The sequence below is a fragment of the Haemorhous mexicanus genome, chromosome 5 (assembly GCF_027477595.1).
Source record: "Haemorhous mexicanus isolate bHaeMex1 chromosome 5, bHaeMex1.pri, whole genome shotgun sequence".
Lineage (NCBI taxonomy): Eukaryota > Metazoa > Chordata > Aves > Passeriformes > Fringillidae > Haemorhous > Haemorhous mexicanus.
In genome coordinates this window covers 15,855,579-15,878,726 of record NC_082345.1, presented here as the reverse complement: position 1 = coordinate 15,878,726, position 23,148 = coordinate 15,855,579, and the positions used below count along the sequence as shown (strand labels likewise).

General features: G+C 43.2%; 1 protein-coding gene across 5 annotated transcripts in view; it reads right to left on the bottom strand.

Annotated features, from left to right (window-relative positions):
- STK38L (serine/threonine kinase 38 like) overlaps nt 1-23,148 on the bottom strand; it is a 46,244-nt gene that overhangs the window by 7,792 nt on the left and 15,304 nt on the right. For 3 of the 5 annotated variants that reach the window (XM_059846058.1, XM_059846059.1, XM_059846061.1), the window contains exons 2-11: nt 10,950-11,094; nt 9,144-9,195; nt 7,764-7,886; nt 7,124-7,207; nt 5,376-5,499; nt 4,678-4,832; nt 3,692-3,794; nt 3,021-3,082; nt 1,464-1,581; nt 1,172-1,295 (exon numbers count right to left, since the gene is read on the bottom strand). In XM_059846058.1, the coding sequence (XP_059702041.1) occupies nt 1,172-1,295; nt 1,464-1,581; nt 3,021-3,082; nt 3,692-3,794; nt 4,678-4,832; nt 5,376-5,499; nt 7,124-7,207; nt 7,764-7,886; nt 9,144-9,195; nt 10,950-11,083 (1,079 nt within the window). In that variant the 5' untranslated portion in view covers nt 11,084-11,094. Of the gene's footprint in view, nt 1-1,171; nt 1,296-1,463; nt 1,582-3,020; nt 3,083-3,691; nt 3,795-4,677; nt 4,833-5,375; nt 5,500-7,123; nt 7,208-7,763; nt 7,887-9,143; nt 9,196-10,949; nt 11,095-13,660; nt 13,872-15,788; nt 15,932-23,148 lie in introns of those variants that run through there. The other 2 variants (XM_059846060.1, XM_059846057.1) reach the window with 2 other exon arrangements.

The window sequence follows — 23,148 nt, the reverse complement described above, 5'->3', positions numbered from 1 at the left end:
GATTTCTCTCTATCCATAACCCTTTAGCATTATCTGCATCTCCCTTTAAGGTAAAACACACGTTGCCTAACTTGTCCAAGCTGCAATGGACAAAGTATCCAAAATGCCCAGGTGGTTGCTGTCCAACCTGTTTTGACCTCATTTTAATAGATTACCTATAACTAAAATGTTCTACCCTAATTTTAACTCTTCTCCTTGTGGAGGCAAACGGATAAATTCAAATAGTCATTGTGTAAGTAGATGCATGAGCAAGACATGCTAACAAATACACTGAAATCCCTAAAAATTCCCCAAACACAGCCAGGACTGAGGAGGAAGAAATCCTCAGCAGTAATGCTCTACTCTGTTCAGCAGAGAACTTGGGATGTTAACAAGGAAGGTTGAACAGAATAGTAGAGAAATAGATACTGAAAATGCAATATTAACTGCTTGATACAGACTCATTCATGAGGATTAGTGACAATTCAATTATTTGAGCTGTTAGTATCACTAGCTGAATGTAGGATAACTGTTTCTTGTATTTGTTATGTTTTTGTAGGTTACTGGAGCACTGCTGGAACTAATTATAAATTCTAGTTTTGTGAAGTACGTTCTCCTTTTTGCCTGTAACAAAATTATATAAGGCTATAGCATTAGCTTTGAAAAGGAAAAAATATCAAACCCAGAAGCAATGTGGGCAATGTGGCCCCCAAACCCTCCCAGGACAAGAGGGTCATTTCTGTAAAATGAGGTAATTTCTGTAAAATTTTACAAGAGGGTCATTTCTGCCTGACCTTGTCACAAAGACCTCAATGCCAACTGAAAACTGGGATTTTGAAAGAAGTGAGTAAATCCAAAACATCCCAAGATTTCTGTTTAGTGCATTAAATGCTGCTGAATGGTTATTTTCTTGCCACCTCAGAGAAGAAAAAAATTCTGTGTTGATCACTTTATTTTTGGTCTGTTCTGTTTCTCCTTATACCATGGTACAAATCAAGATCATTCCAGCTTATTCCTTCATGTTAAACAAGTGGCAAAGAGAAAAAGACTTAAAAAAATCCATCAAGGATGGTGACAGAAGAAACCAGCCTTTCCTCCAACATAAAGCTTCCTTTACACACAACAGGAATTTACCCTCATGGAAGATGACCCTGGCTGGGCACGAGGCCAGAACTGCGTTCTTCTTACTGACCTTAGAATTAAATCCTTTGCTTTCTCTGAAATGGGCACCTCTGGAGGAAATACCAACGTTTCTTTCCAGTTCATAACTTTCCTGTAAGTCTCTTGTGGTGTTTCTGAGCAGAAAGGTGGATACCCTGCACAAACAAATAAAAAATTATTAAACTTTTCCCAGGAGAGCAGTGACCTGGGCTTTTGTCACTGGGGCTCCCAAATATAACAAGTATTAGCCAGAGGTTTTCTCTTCTGAACAAGTGGACCCTTGTTACCTTTGAACAACTCTTAAGTTGGGGTTTTTAACATACCTATTAGCATTTCATACATAATCACTCCCAAGGACCACCAGTCACACAGCTTGTTGTACCCAGTCTGCATAAACACTTCTGGAGCAATATAGTCTGGGGTTCCCACAGTAGAATATGCCTGGAAAAAAGGAATTATCTCTTTAAAAGAGAAATACTGTGGTTTTACACTTTGCAATACCTTCTTCTGGGGATTTACATACAGGATCTCATTGTTTGGGTGAGCAAGAATGCTTAATTTGAGAATTTACAGGAATTCAAGTCCCAAGAATATTATTCTTTTATAATAATGAACACAGAGAACCTCAAAAATAAATGGAAATCATCCACTTCAATGTGATGAAATCATAGAATATTTCAACTGCAGTATCAGAAGGTCATCTTAGCTTAAGTTTCAAGTAGCTGCATTACAAAAATACCCAAGAAGTTATATTGTTGTGGTCTTTGTTTATTTTTAAAGGCATAATCAGTGGTAGATTCCCAGGTGTGGCACTCATGATACACAAGCCATGTATTGGGAATTTCAAACCCTTAAAGAACAAAAAAGTCCCCCAAAAGCAGTTTTGCCACAAAAATATTTTCCATTAATTTGTCTGACCATATAGAAACCCTTTGTTTGATTGAACAGACCTGAGATATTTAGGATTGAACCAATGGAAAACTGGAAATGTGGCTCTTTTCCCAACAGTGTTGATGCAAGTTGTCATTCTGGCCTTTTATTGTCTCTGTGGGACTCTTCTTCACCACACAGTTCTGCCACATCAGCCTTTACTGGACTTGAGACAAATTCTTTTCAGGGATCTAATTCCAGGCTGGAATAAGGCTGTGAAATACAGCCCCATGAGGCAGTGTGGTGGCTGCAATGTAATCTTATTTTAGGAAAGAAGTGACCACCCAGAAGCTTTTGGGGAATACTGCAGTAGATCACTTTTTAAAAAGGGTGTGGAAAAATAAAGGGTCCCAAAATTTGAGAGTTGAGTTTTTTTTGGTGAAAAGCATGGGCAGGGATGGAAGTCTGAAAGGCCATGGCTGACAGACCACTTCGCTTTGGTTCAGTTTATGCCACAAGTCCCCCCATTATTGACAAATCCTCACCACAAACCCAGGCTGGAGCACTCCAGCACCCTCCCACAGCCTTTCCACCACATTTCCTTTCAGCAGAATGGGAATTCCCCAGAGCTTTCTGAAAAGGAATTCTGCAGCCACACATCTGCTTGTGACTGAGCTGCAGGAATCAGAGCCATGAGTCCACACTGTCCACACCAGGCCAGTGCTGCAGAGAGCCCCAGACACGACTTGGCCATGGGGCTGAGGACACCTGAGGGCTTGGGCCAGTTCCTCACAAGGCAAACAAAGGCACAGAGAGAAGCAAGGCCTTGCTATTTCAACCTGGACCCCCTTCTTTCGAGTTATTAGTGATTTTGGGAGCTTGTAGAGAGCCACATATGAGGACCTTGCAGGTTTTAAAAACCAGGAGCATTACCAGTGAGTTTTAATTTAACACTTTTAATTTAACACTAGTTTAAAAGCAAATCAAGAATTACACATTAATTAACTCACCAGCTGTCGCCTGTTCTTCTTCCATGTTTCTGCTTTCCTCTTTGAGTTCATATTCTGAAATGCTAATTTACAAAATAGTTATTAAATAACAAGTGTATTTGTGAGAATTAAGAGAAGAAAGATTTATAGGGCTCCAGTTTTAAGTAACTATCTTGGATATTTAGAACCCTAGTCTAGAAACAAATATTTGATTATAACTGAAAATGGGAACATGAGAATAACTACTGTCCAATGCACAGCTGAACCTCATGTAAGTAGGACACATATCAGCAATTCTAAATTAGAACTTGTTAAAATTTTTAGATCAGCTTCTGAGAAGTTTCATGAGACTGTCACTGAGTACAGTCCTTTGGCACATGGAATCCATGTCCCTCCTGAAAGAGCAGTTCTGTAACTTCACTAACATAATGAAAAATACATTACAATATAGATACAATACATTATGTGCATTCATATCTGTGTATGAACATGCACAAAATACATGACCACTGCAGAAATCATCATTTCTTTCCTGTGAAATGCTCCCATGACCCAGGGAACAAGCATTTCCAGTTTTCCAATTAAATGTAATCAGCCTGCTCCATCTTGCTTATCCCAGCAGAAACACAGGTACAATGTACAGCTGCAGCTCAAAACCATTTACATGTTCAACTAGGACAGCTCATACTCACAGAAGTCACTTGGTGGGTTGTGTGTGAGGTTCCTGTAGAACTCTGTTCTGTGAGCTTTCTTTAAACCTGTGCAGAGCCCAAAATCAGACAGCTTTACATGACCCTAAAAAAAACCAATCAGAGAACACAAAACCATTATTTACATACGTAGTTCTTGAGGAAAAAAAAAAGAGTTTTAATCACTGCACTTGCCCTCTCAGGCCATGATGGACTAGTACAGGACAAGCAGGGAAACAAAGACTGAACCTTGGTGTACTGGAAGGGTCTGTTTTCTCTCCAACAGGCTATGGCCTCCCAGGAATATCTACAATTTCCCAACAGTTGAGGGCAAATACTTTGCCTGGTTTTGTTTTGAACTGGATACCACTGTGACTGAGCAAGCCTCCAGGACAAAATTCCTTTGTTTTGTTTTGATAGTAACCTTGGCTTTAATCAGATTTCCAGACATCAGTGCTGATAGAACCCATCAAACCTGACAGACCTGTGCATGCTGGGATAATGCCTGGCCTCTATCATCTTAAAGATCTTCTCCAACCTAGATAATTCCATGATTTGGAGATGCTGACTGGGTGCATTCCATGGCCAGAATGGTCAGTCTAACTGAGGGAGTTTCCACAGGTGAGTGGGTGATGAAATAAATGTAACTGTAGGAACTGAACATTTAGCATTGTCTGAATTGTCCACAGCTACTTCAAGATGCATGAAAGGAATGATGCACCTTTTAATGTGTATGAATATCTGGGCACCCTGAGTGGGTTTTTTTTCCCTTAAAAACCTTGTCCTAAATTGGTTAAAAGGCTTCTGAGTAAGATTTGGCTTTGTTTAAACATACTGGTGTTCTCCAGAGAAAATATATTGGGCATTCCCAGCCTTCCCTCTGGCCAGTTTAAATCTCTGGGGTGGCACCAGTGGCTCCCACTGCTCTGCAGCAGGATGTGCACCCCGGGATCTTGGAAGCACCAGCAGTCGGTGAGCCCAGTACATGCCTTGGCATCCAGCAGGAGATTGTCTGGCTTGATGTCCCTGTGGATGAATCCCAACTGGTGAATGGCATCGATGGCCAACACTGTCTCAGAAATGTAAAACTGGGTCTCCTCCTCTGATAAAGTGTCCTTCTTCATCAGTAAGGTCATCATGTCACCTCATCAAAGAGAAGAAAATACAGCTTAGGGATCAGAACATTTTAAATCACAAAACTGTAAGAAACCCCAGTAGAATCCAAATTTAACCTTGTAACTGGCCTTATAGTTACTAATCATAAAACTGCTACTGCAAGGACCTACAAACCCAACTTACTTTTTTAGTTGAAAATCCTGAACAGGAATTTTAATTGAGCAGCCGGGAAAATACAGTGGATTTTCACACGCGTTAAATTTATTGCACAAACTGTTTGAACAAGGGCTTTTCTTCTGGTTTGCTTTAACTGTCAACAGCCTCAGTTGTAAAAAGCAGAAATTTCTATTAAAATGATTGTTTAATTCAAGTCTATTTTACACCCCTTCAACCTTTTTCCTTCCCCCTAAAAATCAGAAATTGTCACATGACTGGAACTTCATTTAAAAAAGTGTTAACATTTTTATTTTCACAAATTATACAGCATGTTTGTTTCTAATATTTTATAAAACTGCCAACAAAAGTAAGGAAGAAGTGCCTGTATCACCTGATGCCACAGAACACAGCTTACCTCCAGGTAAAAACTCCATGATCAGGTAAAGGTTCCTTTTATCCTGGAAGCTGTAAAACATTTTCACTACCCAGGCTCCATCTGCTTCAACCAAAATATCTCTTTCTGCTCTGATATGGGCCACCTAAAATTAAAAAAATATTAAAGGGCAAATACTGAAATATTTTAACAAGGAATATCACATTCCTAGCCCTACAGCATATTTTCATGACCTTTAGCAAAGGAACTATTTTTCTAGCTCTTTTCATACTCATATTTTCCATTATTTTTTATAAGACCCCAGGGTTTCTCTAGAAACACAAAGCACAGCTTGTTAAGCTGGTTCTGTTTGTTAGGAAGAACTGAAAAAGCTGGTGGAAAAAGTACAAGTGAGTTCAGGAATATCTGACCTTGCTCAGGGTATTCCAGTTATAGCTAAGGTTTTGGAAAATACAGGGAAAGCTGCTACCCCATAATTTGCTGGAAATTAATAATGAAGATTGGAGAAGGGGTGTGTGTTTTCACTACAAAATACCCTCATCCTGGAGGAAAAATTCAAGACATATACATGGAAAAATATTTCTTGACAGCTGTAAGAAAAGCAGCAGTCTTCTGCATCTGTTCCCCAGTTCTACTGCTGAGGAACATCTTCACATGAATCTTGTCACAGGGTTGCATGGGGCAAAGGTTCTCCCTCTGCAGGAGACACTCCAGCCTGGATTTACCTGGCTTTATTTAGTCTCATTAGAAAGTACTTCTTTCCACCCTCAACTCCTCAATGCAGCTCTAAAATACAGCAGAAAAACTTTGCTTAAAAATAGTTAGGATTTCTCCCAGTGCTACTGGGGAAAAAAACAAAAAAAAACAAACTAGATTTCTTTTTTTTCATATGTGTCCTCTGTTGCCTCTCCACAGAACAAGACAGGCAATGAAAATTCCAGCAGATAAACACTGGCCAGGGAAGATCACTGTCTCAAACTGAATGTAGAGCATGAGCTCAGACTCCTTCCCACATCAGGTTCTGAAATGGGGGCAGGACCACACAAATCCTGACTGCTCTGCACACCCTGCTGCTCCTCTGGTTCCCCAAATTCAGGGCATAGGCTGCAAGAGACAAAATAATCTGTGCCAGGAAGAAAAAAAGTACCACTGCTGCAGGGAAATGATGTGCAAATGATGGGTAAGGTTTGGACTAGTACAAAAAAAGTCCTCTTTTATCTCCTGAGATACCCACCCTTGATTCCTTTGCTTTGTGGTGCTAAAGTACTTGCTGTGTCCTCACAGTGAATTGCTAGCTAAAAAGTAAAAGCAAAAACCAACCAAACTAACAAAATCAAAACAAATAAACCCCCAACTAGATTAACCCAACTATAAGGAAAACCCAAGGAAGACGATGCTGATGAACAATGTGATTTCTGCTGTTTTTTTTTTAAAAAAACCCATCAAATACCTCTGTTTTTACTTTGGCATAGGATTATTTTTCCAGAAGTATTTTCCTTGAAATGCAGTTTTACAGATTCAGTACTATAAGCTCCATGTTGATGGAGGGGGGGGGGGGGGGGGAATAAAATCTTTGTCACTGTTCCAAATTAGTTGTACTTTTTAAATGCAGTTGCATGACCTTATTTCCTAACTTCTGCTGCTTTTGTGCTGTGGTAGCAACAGCACAGATTCTTTGGACTGCCAGACCATTGTAGGGGCTTTCAAAGGAGGAAAACATTTTCTAGAAAGGGTAAGTTTGAAATTTAGGGGACTCAGAGATCACTAACCTGCTCTTTCTCCAGCATATCTGCTTTTCTCAGTATCTTCATTGCATAAATGTGACCTGTATCCTTCTTCTGAACAAGGCGGACCTTGACCAAGAGAGAGAACCCAGTCAGTCTTCTCTGTCTCAGAAATCCACTGGAAGGCTCCCAATTGCCAGACATGGAAAAGTTCTCTTGTTAAATATTTAAAAACACATTTAAATATGTTAAATACTGAAAAAGGAATTATTCTGCACCATGTACAACACTAACACTAATGAGGAACAGTTTTTGTTTTAGGAAAAGTCAGCAGGCACAGTGAATCCAGGTAGCTTGGACTGTGTAGGTTAAAATTCAGGAGAAATGACTGATTGACAAAGGGCTAAAAGGAGGTTTATCAAGAGGGGCTGTGCCACTGCAAATCCATAACTGCAGAGGGCCATGTGGGCAACATCAGTGTGGGAAGCCATGGGAAACTAAGTGTCTTTCCAGAAGTCTTGGAAAATCAATGCATGTTTAATAATCACCAGACTTCTCACACTTGAAGAATGGCACAAATAGTTGCTGTTCTGAGATAAAACAATTCATCAAATTGTAATTAGAATGTTTCATTACAATGGTCAATCCCATTTCAATCTCCTGTTCAAGCAAGAATGCCACAAACCTCCCCAAATGCTCCTCTTCCTATGACTTTCAAAGACTCGAAGTCATCCAAGCCGAGCCTGGTCCTCTTGAGCCGCAGGAACTCCGTTTCCTTGCGAGCATGCTGTGACCTGCGCAGCTTTTTCTGAGGACACAGGCACAGGAATCTGTCAGTCATCTGGCAATAGAGAGTCAAGATATGCACCCTCCCTTCCTGAGAAGTTGTTCTCTGGAATCCCAACAGGAGAAAAACTTCTCCTTCTACATTTCTTTCTGAATTTCTCAAAGCATAATCATTGAGTACGGTCTTTTCTGTAGAAGCCTCAGGCACAGTTTCCCACCTGTTTTTGGTTGGTGGCAGTATTTTAATTTTATTGCTTGGTTATTAAAAAAAAAAAAAAGAAAAATTATGAAGCAAAACTATTATACTGGTCCAAACAAAGTCCAATCAGTCACTGCCTGAGGCAAGGACTCTGCATTTTGGGCAGTGTGAAGGACCAATAAAAGCTGAAACTTGTATCCCAAATGTTGATAGGCAACAAGGAGCTTAGCAAGCAGCAGAGGCCCTGGTTACAGATCTACAACAAAACCCATTTGGTTTACGGCAGGCAAGCACTCAATTCTGAAAGAAAAATCTGTCCAAATACCATCATCTATTTTGTCTGATGAAAATGTCACTGGGATTCACCTGAGAGACGACAAATGCTGCACCCAAAGATGCTGAGAGCCCAGAGTCTGCTAAGGAGGTCATTGGATCAGACACCTGTCAGACTCAGTGCTGGGATTACAGCATCCTTTAAAGCCACAAGATGGCAATACACACCCACACTCATATTCCCACTTCTCAGGAGTTATAGCAGCCACAAAAACTCCAGAAGGACTGAGACACTCTTCCTACTTATTTCCCAGCCTATCCTGAATGCAGACATGGTGTAACGGACCTCAGAAAAGCAACTTATTGATCAAAGTTCTCAGAGGTTGCAACCAGACTGAGATCCCTCCTAATCTGTATCCAAAAGGAGCAAAGGTGTGATGGTTTATTGTTTAAATCAAGAAAAAATGGTTCAGCATTTTGCTTTCTACCCACTTCTAACCACTTTTTTTTCTTGCCAAATATAACAGCAAACAATTTTAATCTTTGCAAAGCTTGCTAGCTACTTGCTGTGGCCATGTCTCATAAGAACTACAGGATGCAGGAAAAGCCTTGGATAGCTATTGCAAGTATCAGTCAACCATATTCCCACCTTTTCTAACATAATCAGGTTATTAAAAGGGCAACACTCATGTACAAAATAAAACCTTCTGTCATACTGGCTGATGTTTCTGTGAGCTCTTCAAATGCCCATCCGAAGCAGTGGGACAAAAGCAAAGCAGTCTGTAGGGTTACTTAAGCAGCATTTACCTCCTCATCTGCAAGGCCTTCCTCTTCCATAGCCACTTCCAGCTTCTTCTGCCTGCCAAGGAGAAAAACAGGGGATTGCACCTTTTATTATTAATTAAAACCAAACATAACACCACAGCAAGTCAACACCTTTGCTTCACACACTCCAAGTACTGAAGAATTTGCCTCAGATGGAAATTTGAAGGCAGACAGCCCCACTCCACCCAGTTACTCATTTGTGAACAAAGCTGAGGAAAATGTAGAAGCAAATTTAAGCACATGCTTATGTACTTACAGAATCAGGCACTAAACCTATATGAAAAAGTATGTCATTAGAGTGATTGTATCTTGTTGAATTAAGGCTGTTTTTATCAATTAGGATTACAAACCAGATAAAAATAGTTTTTTTCACCATTTCTATCTCAGCTCCGTCTCCCACATGCCAGCCAGCTCCAGCTTGCATCCCCTCTGTGTGATGACTTCCCCCTGGTCACACACCTGGTCCTGCCCCCCTTCTTCCCATGCCAACTAAACTCCACCCCCTGGATGCACCATCCTCTCCCCCATGGTGTCCTGCCCAGGCCAGGGCTCACAGCTCCAAGTCTGCCACCAGTGCCATGTCAGGCTGGGAGGCTCAGAGGGGAGCAAAGCCTGGGAATACCCCACAGGTGGCAGGGGGTCAGCACATGGGAATGTGGCTGCAGGACCCCTTTCTGTCCAGCCACAGGAAGCTCCTTTACAGCTGATAGGGTGCAGCTTTTTGAAGGCTGGTTACCCCCTGCAGCAGGCAGGAATTCAAAGGCTTGGAGCCAGGCTGCTGGTGCCTTTCTGCACTTTGGGAAGTACAGCAGGATCCTCTAAATTACAGGCCCTTGATAGACAGTCTATTGTTCTAACTAGAAGCAATTCCATTAAATGGAATAATGACTAAAGATGATGAAGAGAGAAACCCTGCTGCTTGACTGAAAACCCTTTAATTAAAAACATATTACCAGGGGAATGATAATTTCACACACTAATGACAATCCAACATAAGATTCATTATAGTCAAACACTTGGTGCTTTGACACCTGATTCAAGTGCCACTTCACACCTCAGAGACAGGACTGGGCACTGCTGGGAGAAGCTGAGTGATGATGACCATCCCATACTCCCATGCAAGGAATACCAGGCAGCACCACCCAAGCAGAATTTATAGACTGGGATAAAATTATCCCCAAAAGTCTTCCTGCCCACCTGAGAGCCTCTCAAACCCTATATCATAAACCCCTTATCTCTTTGCTGCCACTTATTTTCACACCAGCTCTTTGCCTCCTTTCCTTACCCCACCATCCCATCAAACACCTCTCAGCTCTGTTCCCCATCTCCTATAGACTCCCTCCTGCAGGGTTCGGGAGTCTTGCCATGAGCTCCCTGGTGCAGAGCACGAATAGACACCACAAGCTGCTGCCTTACCCCAAACCAAGCTCCCACCCCTCAGCAGCTCTGCAGAGTTCATTCTGCAGGGCACATGCAGAGCAATCAGAGGTCCCCAACCTCACACAGAAGGAGAAACCTCACGTTACTGCAAAGTAACACCCTGCACAGAGCAGTTTCCACAAAATAAATGAGGAGGTGAATTGCACGAAAACATCAGAAGTGGAGCTCCTTGACCACTCAGTGACTGGGATGTTCACAAGTCCCCCCACAAAGACAGCTTGTCCCCTCTAGGAATTCACTCCCTGCCACCACAGACTTCCCAGAGCTGTCCCATTCCAGGAGATTGAACTGCCCTTGAACAAACAGCAAGAAAAACTGCAGAGGGCTGAGAGGAAGCAGAGGTAGTACCTGGTTTCCCTCTCCTCGTGCTGTATAATCAGGTTGCTGTAGAAGTTCTCCAGTGTTAGTTTGGCCACTGTCACTCTCTCCCGGGTGTGGTTACTCATGGGAAAGGATGTTGTAGTCCCTGCAGTCATCGCCATGGTAACATGTACTGGAAACAGAGCAGGTCAAATCATTACTCACCTCAAAAAGAAAATTAAAAAAAAACATATATTCCTCTTTCCCACTCTCCATCTCCAAGTTCTTAGGCACTAGAGAATTCACAGTAAAGGCAATGTTCTTTAGATATAAGAAAGTCTATTAAAAGCTGCCTTATAAAATTATCCCAAGATGGCAGGAGGATGTGCTACCCACTCTCTAAAAAGTAACATGTTGGCAAAACAAAGAGTGAATCATAGCAAAGAGCACTGCACGCTCTGGGCAGCTCACCCAGCTGTGCTTGTCCACAAATAAGGAAAATGTCCCTCTGGCAGACCTGGGCCCAGCCTGGGCAAGGAAAAAGGGTAGGAGAGAGAAGGATCAGGCAGCTCCCAGAGCTGGACTTGTCACAATTCTGTGACAATTTCAGACTCCAAAAATTCTAGATGCTAAAAAAAAAAAAAAAAAAAAAAGATGGGATAAAATGAGATAGCAAATGGAAAAAAACCCTAACCCCAGTCCAGAGAGGTAATTTCAAAGATAAAGATAACCAGTGAATATATTTGAATTTTGAAGCTGCTCCACAAAGTTACACATGGCCAGGTGGTACTTATGGCTTAGGGCACATGGTCACTGGACACCTAAAAACTGGGAAGAAAGAAGAAAGAAAGCAGAAAGAATAAAGGCTGCTCTCCTTGAGAGTTTTCATCCTGAACCCAAAGAACTTGGATGTACTGGAACAACACTTTTTAATGCTGGAAAAAGACATCTCAGGGCAGCTCTGCAGCTGATCCAAGAAAGCCAGGGGAGATTAAAAAACCCAAAGAACCAGCACAGTTTGTCCTAAGATTCATGCTCTACCTGGAAGTGGGTTGAGACACTTTAGGAGAGCTTCATGGAAGAAAAGGATGAAAAGCAGCATCTCAGCCCCACTCCCATTTGGTCAGGTTGTTTTGAAGTTAGTTTTGGAAAATTACACAGAAGTACACATCACAGAACCATGGAAAAGCCTGGGTTGGAAGGACCTCAAATACCTTGTTCTTCACCCCCCTGCTATGGGCAGGGACACCTTCCGCTAGCCCAGCTTACTGAGAGCCCCTTCTGGGCTTGGACACTGCCAGGGATCCAGGGGCAGCCACAGCTGCTATGGGCAACCTGTGCCAGGGCCTCAGTACCCTCATAGGGAACAATTTCTTCCTCATATCCAATCTAAACCTCCCCTCTGTCAGCGTGAACCCATTGCCCCTTGTCCTGTAGCTCCAGGCCCTTGTCAAGAGTCTCTGCATCTTTCCTGTGGGCTCCCTTCAGGCACTTGGCTTCCTTTTTATTATTTATTTAATCCTTCCATTCACCAGAGTATTGTGCAGAAGACAAATCCCGAATTAGGCTTAATTTAAGCAGATCCTAATGGCTTTTAAGGTGAACTGATTAGGGGGTTCATACAAAAGAGAACTCTCACATCCACACTGGGGCAGGAGGATTGCTGAACTCTGCTCCTGGCTCTTTGTTCTGATTCTGCCTGCTGCACTCTGAGAGGGTGGGATTTTTTCCTGTGGATTTTTCATGGGATCTGATGTGACAATAGGATATTTGTTGCCAGAAACACAGCTGCTGTGTCACAAATAAAGGCGTTTTATAGCATCATGTGGATATTATTTTAGCTGTTTATTTTGAAGTGCTCAAGACACCAGAATTCTGAGAATAAAAATATATCTCTCCATAAAGGCACAAAGAGGTTTTAATAGCACTACAGCTGCTTCAAAGTGATGCCAATATTTCTATTTTTAATCAATCTTTTATTCCCTTCAGTTTTCTACTGAAGAAAGATGAGATCTGTCAATTCCTAGCAGTGTTTACTAAAAATTAGGCAGTACTGCTCTTCACACAGAAACATCCCCCATGCTGGACACATCTCCAAAAGCTGGGAGAACTTAGCACTGGTCTCTCCTGTTGTGTTTATTGTACCATTTTACACTTTTTCTCTCAATAGGTGGGAAAAGATAAATGCAAATCAGTTCATAAGAGCAAATCAAACAGAGCAACAGCTGATCACACACTGGCATCTGTGATTAAGTTATTTCAATAAATGACCTAAGAGTAAAAACCTGCCTTCTGATAATTTTGGAACATCAGGATAGAGCAGCATTAAGCCAGGCTTGAAATGGATTAACCTTTACTTAAGGTATAGCAGGCACACTCTCACACCGGATATTTCTCCTTTGCACATCTTGTATTCCTGGTAGGATAAAACAATGCTGCAACTTGATTTCCTGTTCATTTGTTTTGCCCATGCTCTACACTCATGAATGCAGGGACTGCCAGACAGCAAATCCAAGTCACTGGATTTTATTAAACTTTTAAAAAGGAGATCCCAATCCCAGCACTGGCACCCCACACTATCAACAGTGGGACTGACCCTCATATGCTTTACAGGAGAGAAAGACAGATGAGTGTCCCCAGTTAGTTCTGCCACTGTGGGGAGAAAACCAACCCAAAACCACCACAAAGAAAATATTTGTAAAACCAGGAGATGTCTTAAGCTCTCCAGAGTCCCAAAGTAAATGAAAAAGAGCACAGACCTGGCAGGAGGCACGTGATATCCCACAAAATCTTGTGCGAACTCACAGCTGAGAAAACCTCTTCAGCCTTTTTCCTTTTTCCTCCTGTCTCTGCTTCCACTAACGAGCCCCCAAACACAGCACAAATCCACAACCCAGACAAAATATTCAGCTGGGAGTCACCAAGTACAGTGCTTAAGCATGACCTTTAAAAACAAATGATGCAGAGGGATGGGGGCGGGAAGGAAGGAGCTCCAAAACAGGACCTTTTATTGACAGCATACTACGTGTACTGACATCACCACATTAACGGGAATGCTTTGAAAAGGTGCCACCCATAGTTCTTGGAAATGCCCTCACAAGCCTACTAGTCCACCCAAATCCATGCCACCTCCATAATGGAACCATTCCACTCCTGCAGCATCACTGGAATTACTTTAAGCTCGCTGGACCATGAAGAATGTCATATTCAACTAGCTGGACACATTTAGCCAGAACTCCTCTGGCTGACAGGGATTTTTCTGAAGGGCCTGGAACATCCCCAAGTGTGAGGAAGAAAGACATCAAACGGGTGTAATGGACAGGAGGCACTGAGCCTGCGGGAGCAGGGCTCAGAGCTGCCAGGAGCAGGGATGCCATATGTGCTGCCTGGCCTAGGAAATGAGCCCCTGCCTCCTGCAGGGATGGCTGAAATCCCAGCCTGAGCTCTCCTGATGCCAGCTCGGCACCTGCAGCATGGGGATAAGGAGCTATGGATGTGCAGCAGCCAGGGAAAATCTTGCTACCAGAGGCAGGAGGAAGAACAGCTCCGGGGGGAGGAGAGGAGGGATGTTCCTGAAGAATGAGGGAGAGCAGGGAACAGCTACAGAAAGGGGAGAGCAGCCAAATGCTACTGAACTGGACCCTTCAAGAGATGTCTCCAAGCAAGTCCCTCCTGATCCATCATTGAATAGAATATGTCAGTTGGATACAACTCTCCCTCTCCCTCCTGGCAGAAAAGTGTTGCCTAATCAAAGCATACATTTGATCTTTTTGTTCCCAGATCTTTCCTGACTGGGAAGCAGAGAAGGCCAAGCAGCATTGACTACAACTTCAGTTTGCACTCCCATTTGTCACAACAGCTCTAAATCAAACTCTGCCTCTGTTTGCCTGGAGTTTCCACCCTTTAAACCCCCACACCCAGATTCTGCTACACCACTGGTAACTCCAAACCTCACATCCTCTGTGGGGCACCTCTTGGCAGCTCTCGCAGCCTGTCATTAATGTTTTCATTAAACTATTGGATTGAGTATGTTATTAATGAGTGCAAAAATCACTGAGGCAACCAATTCCACCTGCTGCAGCAGCTCCAAAGAGGAGAGATGGAAGAAATCAAAGCAAATGGAGAACTGCTCTGCCCTGAAACACAGCACTTTGTGGGATCACTTTCTAATCGGGAAGGGACAAGAAGATAGAATCCAAGCCTCCTGCACAGGCAAGTCTCCTGCACAGCTGTGTCAGTAAGAAAAGCCACAGGGTATTTCAGGCTGGATCTATACTATCAAACTAATCTGAACCTAAGTCACACACTGGAAACATTTTTCTTTTTGAAGCCACATGTGTAGTACAGTTATACAGTAGCCCTAGAATAAATTTACTCAGGACTCAGTGAGTATTTAAGGGAGGGAGCAAACCCCACACCCAATTCTGCCAGAGAGAAAAATACCATTTTTCCACATGACAGAAGGATGCTGCTGGTCTCCGATTTGGATTTACAATGTCAAACTACATACATGTTCAGCAGGACAGGAAAGAGCAATCCTCCCTCCAAAATGACATCAATTTACAGAAAGACTGATAATAATTTTAATTTATCCACCCAAGCATACCCCTAAAGCCCAGCACATAAGAAGGCAGTTTGCTATTACAGTAAAAACTGTCAAGTTTATGGTATTTCCATGTAACATTCCTAGAGAATTTGCCTCTTGAATCAAAGACTCTGATAAGTCAGATACCAAAACATATTTATGCCTTTAAAAATATCTGTGGTTTCAGCATGACATTGAACTTGCTCCTGAAATGAAGTATACAAATGGCATTTTTCAAGGATTAGGAAGTAAAAGAGAAAGGAGAGACAAAGCAAACACGTAGAGCACAATGAAGTGGGTACCTTCAGAAATTCCAGCTGTCAACACTGTGCCCAGAGCTGGGGCTCTTCTGGGTGAGAAGTGAGAGCAGACTCTGCCCTGGCTCCTTCCAGACAGCCCAACAACTCAACAAGCTGGGCACTAAACCCCAAGGCTGACAAGGATTATATTAAAAAAATGACAAGGATTATAGTTAAAAAATGAGGTGCTATCTAGGAAAGCAGCACAGACACGGCAAAGCTTTGAGCACAAGCACCTGCCCCACAGTCTTCAAATTGTTTGAATTCTCCTAAAGAGAGACAGGATATATATAAAACTAGGAAAAACCAACCCACCATACACAAATAACAGCATGATTCATACCAAGGGGCAGTGGGCAGGGCCAGACAAATGAAAAAAACAGCCCAAGGCTCAGCAGGATGATGTGGTGGGATGTACTCTGAGCAGCTTCTGAGACATGCAGCCATACGTGGGGTGAGCAAACAGACAGCAAAGATAAAAATGCTGTACAAAAGCTGATAATTCCAGTGAGGGAACAGAAGGAGAAAGTACCATCAGGCCCAGGAGGAAAATTACTTTCTGCAGTACAGCTTCTGCTAGCACAGGTTTGGCAACTGTGCTGTGCATATTTTCACTATCCAGTTGTTTATACTTTATATACTTACTTCTGTGATCCTCAACAGGAACCTCTTCCTGCTGAGGATCACAGAATGGCCTGGGCTGGAAGGGACTTTGAAGACCATCCAGTAGTTCTAACCCCCTGCCATGGGCAGGGACACCTTCCACTAGCCTAGCTTGCTCAGAGCCCCATCCAGCCTTGAAAAATTACAGCGATGAAGCAGCCTCAGCTTCTCTGTGCCAGGGCCTCAGCACCCTCACAGGGAAAAATTTTCTCTTCACATCCAATCTAAACCTCCCCTCTGTCACTTTGGAGCCATTGCCCCTTGTCCTGTCACTCCAGGCCCTTGTCAAGAGTCTCTCTCCATCTTTCCTGTGGGCTCCCTTCAGGCACTGCAAGGCCACAATGAGGTCACCCCAAAGCCTTCTCCTCTCCAGGCTGAACAATCCCAATTCCCTCAGCCTTTCCTCCCAGCAGAGCTGCTCCATCCCTCTGATCCCCTTGGTGTCCCTGCTCTGGCCTGGCTCCAGCAGCTCCCTGTCCTTCCTGTGCTGGGCCCAGGGCTGGATGCAGCCCTGCAGGCGGGGCTCAGCAGAGAGGGGCAGAGGGGAAGAATCACCCCCTGCCCTGGGGCTCTGGGTGCAACTCATCACAGGGGAGTTCTATCTTCTTTTTCTAAAACCTAGTTTAAATCCAATTCCAAAGCTTTTGATTAACCTCCAGAAACACCCAAAACTCAACAGGATCCTGAAGTCTCCAAGCAGCAAGCTGACAAGGAAACCTCACTAGTCCCATCTATGTCAATCATGGACCAGTATTTTTCAACTCTTGGGGTGTGATCTTAATATTTGTGTTATTTCTAAGTACAGCTTTCTGTGCTTAGAACAGAAGCTTGCCCAAAGTTCACTCATTTCAACAAAAAACCCCTTCAGCTCAATGGGTTTTGACCTAATAGTCCCATTCCAGCCTCAAGATGATGCTAGCTGCTGTTACTGAGGTTCATAATTATCAGATCAGCATGTTTGCCAAGCACTGCTCTGGAATATGTTTCAGACAGAAAAATAAATATTTTGTTCCTCCATAATTCACGTTTTCAGTAATATCACCATTCACAAGCCCCTGTTTTATTTAATCTGCTACTGAAAGAAAACAACACTCCTTGCCAGATAAAACAAATCAGATATTTCATGTGCAGATTCTTCTTTAACATTATTGCCATGACTAGATCCTTCTGACACCCTTCAGTTGTTACAACAGTATCCTTTTGGGAAGGGAAAACAAAATAAGACTGCAACATGCCATCACTGACACTTCAGCAATTCATTTACCTTGTTTATTTACTTCATCTCCTTTAGCCTTCTTTCCCCAGTGTGCAATATGGACGAATAAGGTTTTGTTACTTGAAAGCTACAGAATTAATTACATTTGTTCTATTTAAAGCACCACTAAGAAACCAAGTAAAATTAGCCCCATTGGAACAGGCTTTACTACTTAAAAGCCAAAGATGTTCAAATGTTTTAGCCATTTTCAGCCATTCTTCCCCCATGGGGCATTTGGGTGAGGCGTCTGTTATAGTTCCAGCTAAAAACAGAAAGTGTTCCATGACTCGTGAACCAAAAGGAGTGGACACTCCCAAGAGCCTGATCCCTAGGGCTGTGAGAAAACCCTGGGGAGACACTGCTAGGCACACAGGACTCAGGAGGCAAACACTGCACAAGTCCTGCAGCCACCTTGATGATGATGATGACACCAGGGGAACCTGGGGGATAGCAAGACCCAGAGAGCATTTTGGGGTGTCAGCAGCCAGCTCCAATATGCTCCCTAAACACCAGAAGACCTTAATGCACCCAAAAAAGATGTTTTCAAGATGAAAGAAGGTACTTTCCTGCCTTGAGGTTGATTCCTAAACCTAAAAACATCCCAAAATAGCAGTGTGGGGCTCTGATTAGAGCAGGCAAAAAATCCCCCTGCCAAACAGCAGGAACCCTCCCAGGCCAGGCCTGGCCTGTGTGCGTGCTGTAAGCTGGCACGAGCCAGGACTGTCTCTGAAAGGAGCCATCCCATTTTCCATCCAACCATCTGTTTGTTTCCCTCCCACTGTCACTTCGTGCTTTGTGCCAGCACAAGAGGCTGCATGACCCACACTGAGGAACCAATACTAGGCTGAAATAAATTCTTTTTAAAATAGTTTGGGTGAGGATGGTTTCAGCTGCAGGGATTGACAAGGGCCACCCTGCCCCAGGCTGAGCCCACTTGGCCCTTCCCATGGAGTCAGTCCGAAAGCAGGAGATAAGCGGGCATGGCCTCCTTGTCTTTTAATCTGGCTCACAGAAATTAATCTCGGGAATCATTCCAACACACCCGCAGTAAGGATAAGGAAATATTCCCTAATATGGAATAAAAACTGAATATTGGAGTTGTGCTGCACTCCAGGATTTCCTGCTATTCAACACAGCTGAGCAGCAGAAATCTCCCATGAACAGCGGCTGAGATTCAGCTCTCTGCTGCTTTCGATGAGCAGCGAGCGCAAATTCATTTCCCTAACAGGAAAAGGTACAGGCTGAAACTATGTATAGGTATACAAGAGTATACAGGGGAATATATGCATTTAAAAAACCCTAGGCCTACCTACACCTATGTAAGATCCATAAACTATGTTTATTTCCCTTGGGAGTTATCTTTTGTCCATTCAAGTAGCAGAGAAACTTTTGATCCAAACGTCATAACCTTGGATTTCACAAGCAATGGGAGACTGGCCAGGTGAAGTTTAGAAATGCAAATCTACTAGTAAGGTCACTTCCATCTCAGCCCCACTTGCCTTCAGCCTTGGGTGATACAATTACATTCTTTAAGCTCTACGGTCAATAGCTCTGTCCCAAAGTGAGAAGCACATTTCAAGACATTCCATACTTAAAACACTCACTCAGCACTGAAGGACACACAATGACTTACTAACACCTTCCTGAGCTCAGTTCTTTCAAATAACTCATTTTATTCCCTTTACTTCTTAAGACAATCCAGTCTTTGGGGTTTAGCAGTACCCACTCAAACTGCCTCACTGAGCATGTGTGTGTGGCTGTGGGTAGGATTCCCCCACCAACCCCAACCTCACTGAGACAGGGGACACACAGGGGTTGTACTTCTCCACCTGCAGGGATGGAGGGCTAGAACTAGGAACAGGAAGGGAAGAGAGGAGCTGGTGTCTCCACACACTGCTCCAAGTGGGAGGTCAGCTCAGGACAACACTCTGATGACTAAATGAAGCATGAGACTGATGAGGGAACCAGACCTGCAGTCCCAAGCAGCCACTCCTTCACTTCCAGTGTTTACCACTGCATGCATTTTAATTTCCTGGGGACAAGAGAAATCAGTAGCTTGTTGGAAAGCCCACAGTGCTCTGCAGTGAAATAACATTTCATAGCTTGCTTCACCTCACTTCTATCTGTCCTTTCTCCTGGCTCTCCCCATGTTTCACAGGGCTGCAAATCTTTCTTCTCTCAGAAATGTCTAAAAACAGGAAGCTTTTCTATTTACTGGAGTAATTGCATTCCTGTGCACTTAAGCATTCTCACAGCTTTTAGCAGGTACTTGCATCCAGGTGTAAGAAAACACTGTTTTAAGACCCATTGAATTAACTGGCATAAAAAAAGCCCATGCTAAATATCTTGCTGCAATGTTTTGGATCATGAAATAATTACAAACAGAGCAAGATCAACAATCATAAATCTGCTTCCTCCTCCTCTGCTTCCTCCTGGTTTTCTGGATAAAGTCCTACTCAGGTCCAATGAAAAACATGTCCTGCTCTAAAACATGTACAACTGCCCAAAGGTAATATTCAGTCACAAGGAGCTTCTCTACATCTTTTGTGACAAAGAGGCAAAAGTTGGCACAAAAGCAATGAATAAGCAAAGAAGCTTCTAACACAGCACCAGTAAAAGTTTCAAGGAAACTGTGTTACATTTTCAGATGTCATCCAAGAAGCTCTGCTCTTAGATTTTAGGTATTTTGTAAAGCCCTTCTACTTCCTAAGGAGCCTAGCGAAGCAGGACCTTTGGGAATTAGGAGGGACTGCTGCACTGCAGAATACTAGAGAAGGCACTAAGTTTGCTTTTCTTTTCCACTGATGTATGTTCAAACCCCTGACTCTTGCCAGGCTCTTTTTAGATCACATCAATCAAATTAAGTAATTACACATGATAAGTCTGTGCCAGCAAAGGAGCTGACTGCTAAATGAGATGCAGAACATCAGTGCCCGGCCATGGCCTGTGCAATGCCTCCAGTCAGGGTTAATGAGCACAACAGATCCCTCTGGCCCTGCAAAACTGTAAATGCAGGTAGCGTCTGTTGTCAGTGTACACAACACTGAAGAACAGATGTTTGCCCATTCAAATCCCACTACAGCACTTCATTCCTTGAACTAGGATATTTGGAGCAGCAGACAGCTGTTGGCACACAAAGCAAACCAACTTGGTGAGGGCCCAGAGATAAAGAGATGTCTGTGGTTTCCTGATGTAAGAGAGGAGCACTTGGTACCACCCTCCCGGTGCCTGAAGCTGGGGAGCAGATTTGGAATGGTGGGGATGTATCTGAGCCATACTCTTACCACCAAATCACCAGCAACAGAGCTAGAGAATGAAGCTTTATCTCATAAAGGAACCCTAATGATTACACCTAATCCCCATAGTGATAATAAGGATAACTGAGAAGAGAAAGCTTTACCACTGTGCCTTATCATCAGACTGGTTTAGGGGAGAACAGTCAATGCAATAGTGGTTAATATATTTCAACATTTCTATCACATTAAGAATGCATATGTCACAAACACACAGCAAGTGGGTAGCTGGAATTTGTCCCTCTGAAATTTAGAGGTTTAGGTAGAGAGGAAACAGCTCTTGCAGAAGCAGACTGCCTCGTGAAATCCCAGAGTCTTCCTGCAGCCTTTCCTTCATGTCCCAACTGCTCATCTCCTCCAGGGCTGAACGGCACCAGGAATGTCTTGTTATGACAGTCTGTATGTCCACATAACTGCATATTCACCTCCTACATAACTGCACATTCACCCTTCTAGGAAGAGCAGAGGAAGGCAAAAAAGGAATTGCATGCAGGTGAAAGATGATGAGGTTTGTGATGGGCATTAGCTCCCGGTGAGTAGCAATTCTCCAGCCTTGGCCTGGGAAAGTTCACTCAGAATGGGTGCTGTTTTCCTTTAAATTAATCTCAGATATTTGATTCTATTATCTGGTTTCCAAGTTAAAGGGAAAAAGAAGCAAATCAGGGCGTGGATAAATGCTCTGGCTATATCCAGCTGCAAAAGTAGGGGAAAGAACAGAAGAGATCTGCTTAAGTTCCTATAAGATATTAAGGCTGTATGTTAAGCATGCATGAAAGTGTAAATTTCCAGATTAAAAATAAATAAATAAAATTTAAAGAGCCAGTTTCCTAAGCTTTCAAGATGAAATAGATTATGGCAAGAAAAGCAGAAAAAGATGATAAATTCTCTAGGAGCAAACCTCTCCCACCAAGGAAGCCTTCAGAACAGAAAGCCTTAGAGCATGTCCTGAGGGCTAAGCACTCTTGACTGAGAAAAGGAGCAAGACTCATCAGTAGAAGAAGGACTCTTCATGGAACAGGGGTCACCTCAAGTAAAGGAGAAGAAACACTTGTGTTCCTACAGAATGGCTCTCATAGTTCCTTTTCAAGGTGAAAGTCTCTACTGCCCCTGTAAGGTGACCAAGTGTCATTGTGCCTCCATTTCTTTATCTGTCAAGTGCACATAAATACAAGTGGAGTTACCTGCAGGAAATCTGAACGGAAATACCGGTTTTGTACAAACAATGGGTCAAGATGGAGACTGGTGGAGTGGCAAATAAAGACTACTTTCAGGCTGTGATCTGAATTGCTTGACAAATTGCATGCAAGCAGCTATTTCCCATAAATAGTAACCAGAGAAAAACCCAAATAAGCTGTAGGAAGAATGAGATCATTTCCAATTTTGAAATATTATTTAACATTGACATTTCCTTATGGGCATGGGCCGTATGCTCAAGGCCTTTACACAGAAAGGACAAACACTGCTGCCAAGTCCTGCTTCAAGGACTTGTCGGTGCAGGTCTACAATCGGTTCTTAGAAAGACAAGAAAATTCTCAGCATCCAGGGTTCCAACAAAGTCCCTTCCTCTCCACTGGGCTGTTCCCTCATGTCCCAGCCACACATTCCTAGAGTTTTCCTAACAATGCAGCCACAATCCAGTTAGGGCAACTCAGCAGCCTGACAAAATTAAGCTACTAACCAGCCCATACTCTTGTGAAAATGAGACCACTCTTCCATAAGATCAGCAAATTGGTTTGTCCCATCCTCCAACTCCACAAATTCTGTGAAAGAGGAGCAATTAAATAGGGACAGGCACAGAGGACAAGGGGGAGAACATCACTGTCCCTTTTGCAGGCAGCCAGGCTTGGACTACATCCCAGTAAAGTTTGGATACACTTGTGGCAGTGGGAGTACAGGGTTGTCCCTTTGGACAGAGGCCATTTATGTCACATTGGGTGCAACAGAAACCCCAGAGCCCCACAGTGACAACTGTTATACAAACATTGACTCTCACCAGTGAGTCACATCCCTCTTGCCCCCACTTTGGCTGGCTCCCTTTGGAAATGGGCTGGTGGAGAGGAGAGCCGTGCAAAGCTCTCAAAACACAGGCTGTAACTACTTTCTGACATTCCCTTCTCTCCAGGCTGCAACAGTACAGAACACAATCCATTTG